The sequence below is a fragment of the Nannospalax galili genome, unplaced genomic scaffold, assembly GCF_000622305.1.
Source record: "Nannospalax galili isolate Female #2095 unplaced genomic scaffold, S.galili_v1.0 scaffold10, whole genome shotgun sequence".
Taxonomy (NCBI): Eukaryota; Metazoa; Chordata; class Mammalia; order Rodentia; family Spalacidae; genus Nannospalax; species Nannospalax galili.
The window spans coordinates 8,189,261-8,192,189 of NW_008331140.1; the positions used below are offsets into that span (position 1 = coordinate 8,189,261).

The window sequence follows — 2,929 nt, forward strand, 5'->3', positions numbered from 1 at the left end:
AGATGAGGAACAGCTGACCCTCCTAAAACAAAGACCTCTACATCCACCAGAAGGGCAAGTAGTGGGGAATGGCTGGGAGTGCCGACAACACAGCAGACAGTTGCGGGGATATCAGAGTATAAGGGAGTCGGGGGAGGGAGATCTATGGGAGGGTGTACCTGGGAAGTGGGTGTATAAATTTTTTAAAAAAAGAAGAAAATAATTCTTCAAAGCATAAAAATTTACTTATTAATAATTAGTAGATGTGTAAAACATTACCATTGAAATCTACCTGATGACTTTATATCCATGCTCAGATGCCAAGGAGCTCAGAAAGTAACTGTGGAAGAGCAGCTGGTGTTCTTAACAGCTGAACCATCTCTCCAGGCCCAGGAAAGTTACTGTTTTTAAATAAATAAGATTATATATAGAGGGATTAGAAATGCATGTGCAAACATCTTAGTGTCAATTGCATTAAAAATGAATTTTTTTCTGTATGAAACTGTATTTTAATAATGAAATGGAGATTTTTAAAAAGTTAAAAACTCATTCAATTTTATGTCTTATAGGGTTTAGACAGAATACAATATTGTGTAACTGTATTAATTCAACTATATCTAAAAATTTATAGCCAATTTTGAAAGAGATGCATCTTAGCTCTAGCAATTGTTATTGAATATGTCAATACTGTTGTAATGAAATGCTGCTTCTAATTATATGGTTCTTAAATAAATAATTTTAAAAAATTTTTTGATTGGTTGATTTTTATTTTATGAGTATGAATTTTATGCCTCCATATGTGTAAGTGCAACTGTGTCTTGCAGTGCCCACAGACGACAGAAGAAATGTCAGATCCCCTGGAATTGGAATTAAACTATAGATAAAGTAAAACAGATTACAAAGTTATTGATGCTTTCTTTATATTCTGAGAAATGTGAAATTACGTATTTTCCCATAATTTTTTTCTACGTTCCTTTAGGATTTGCTTTCTCATATGCTTCATGTGGACCCTCATCAGCGATATACTACTGAACAAATATTAAAGCATTCTTGGATAACCCACAGAGACCAGTTACCGAATGATCAGCCAAAGAGAAATGATGCACCACACGTTGTTACGGTAAAATAAAAATACACTGAATGTGTAATAAATGTATCGTGTCATTCACTGTGATTCTTAAATAGTTATTTCAAATATCTTTATTTTCTGAAGGTAGATTTTTAAATTTTCTTTTTTTAAACATTTATGTACTATTCTTAACTATTTTTTTACTACTTTTTCTGATAAAAGTATCTTTTTAGCTTACATTACCTTTCCAAAATAATGATTTTGATGGTAACGTGCTCTTACATCCAAATGCTGTGTTTTGATCTTAGTCAATACCTCTGGGATGACCTACCGTTCCTTTCTCCCACTACCCTCACCTTGTTCTACACCCACACCAGTAATATTCCTCATGGTCATTTTAACATCTAGATTCTGTAATATGAGAGAAAACGTGCAGTATTTATTTTGGGATTCTAGACTATTTTGCTTCACATGACTATTTCCTGTTCTTTACATTTTCTTGCAAATGAAAAAATTTTGCTCTTTATGGCTTAATAAAACTTCATTTTGAATATATTCTATTTTTTTCTTTACCCATCCATTCATTGATGAACAGTTTGACTCATTCTGTAACTTTTGTCTTGGGAACAGAGCTGTAGGGGATCATTCAAGCCACTTGGGCACTTTTAATGGATATTTGTCTCATGATATATTTTTAAAGGCTTTTTTCCCTCCAGAGATTGTTGCTGAACTTGTAATATTTTGTCACTATTTTAGGGAGCAGTGGTTGCAACATACTCCGCCTTGACTCCTAAGACTTTCCAACCAATCCTAGAGCCTGTTGCTGCTTCGAGTTTAGCTCAACGACGTAGCATGAAAAAGCGAACATCCACTGGCTTGTAAAATTTGTGGTGTTCCTGAGCTCACTGGATGAAGACAAAATTAAATGTGTGGAGTGGTGGCTTTATCTAATCTTGTATCAAAGGCAATTTTTTCTGCTAAATTACTTGAATATTCTATCTAAACCTCTCTTTTTGGGGGGTGAAATTTAAAAAGAACATACATAGGTCCATAATATTCATACTACGTTGTTTTGCAGTAGTGTCCAAATGTTTAAATATATAATTTGATGTCCACAAGGTCTTCACAACTTCCCTGCACATAAACTTCCAAAATTCCTTTCAAATAAAGTTACTCCTAGTTTTTCTTATTTTACAGGAAGAAAAATGTTTTAAGGAATCATTAAAACTAATCAAGATGCTTATAATATGTTATAATGTTAAGCAATGTCAGTATTTTTAACATCATATCCTGAGGAATAAGTTTTTACATAAAAGAAAAACAGAAAAGTATTCTAGAATCTAGTTGTGCACAGCCAAAGGACCCCATTCAATTGAGACTCTTTAGTTACTAAGATGTAGTCGTAGTAATTTGATGCCAGAGCAAAATTAATTCGTGCTAATAAATGAACTCCTGAAATGGTTGGTGCCAAAGTTTTGTTAGAAATCACTAATAATGTGTGCAGACAGATTTGTATATTATCCATAAGTGGCTTCATCTAGAGAAAATTCACATAAGGCTTCTAACATTTTGCATCTAATGGAATTGTAGTACAGGTCAAGAATTTTTTATCCAAAGGTTTTATGTTGGTGTTGTAATATTCTAAATAGGTCATAGTTAAGCCTTTGAAAATAAAGTACTTGGTGTTGATGCTTGGTGTTCTATAAGCTGACTTTGATGTTTACTAATTGGATATAATCATCGTCTATCCCCTTTAAAAGTGGAGCTACACTATTGTATTTCTGATTTCTATGTGATTTGGGCTACAGTGTAGCATTCTGATCTACCTGAATCCTATGGTGATGTAGTTGAAGTTTTACATAGTGGACTTGTGCACTTAGC

At 33.2% G+C, this 2,929-nt stretch overlaps 1 protein-coding gene across 2 annotated transcripts in view; it reads left to right on the forward strand.

The window, feature by feature from the left end:
• Rps6ka6 (ribosomal protein S6 kinase A6) overlaps nt 1-2,702 on the forward strand; it is a 95,379-nt gene extending 92,677 nt beyond the window's left edge. Inside the window, exons 21-22 of one of the 2 annotated variants that reach the window (XM_008822596.1) lie at nt 959-1,099; nt 1,805-2,223. In XM_008822596.1, coding sequence (XP_008820818.1) covers nt 959-1,099; nt 1,805-1,930 — 267 coding nt within the window. In that variant the 3' untranslated portion in view covers nt 1,931-2,223. Of the gene's footprint in view, nt 1-958; nt 1,100-1,804 lie in introns of both variants that reach the window. The other variant, XM_008822601.2, reaches the window with a different exon arrangement.
• Nucleotides 2,703-2,929: the final 227 nt, after the last annotated feature.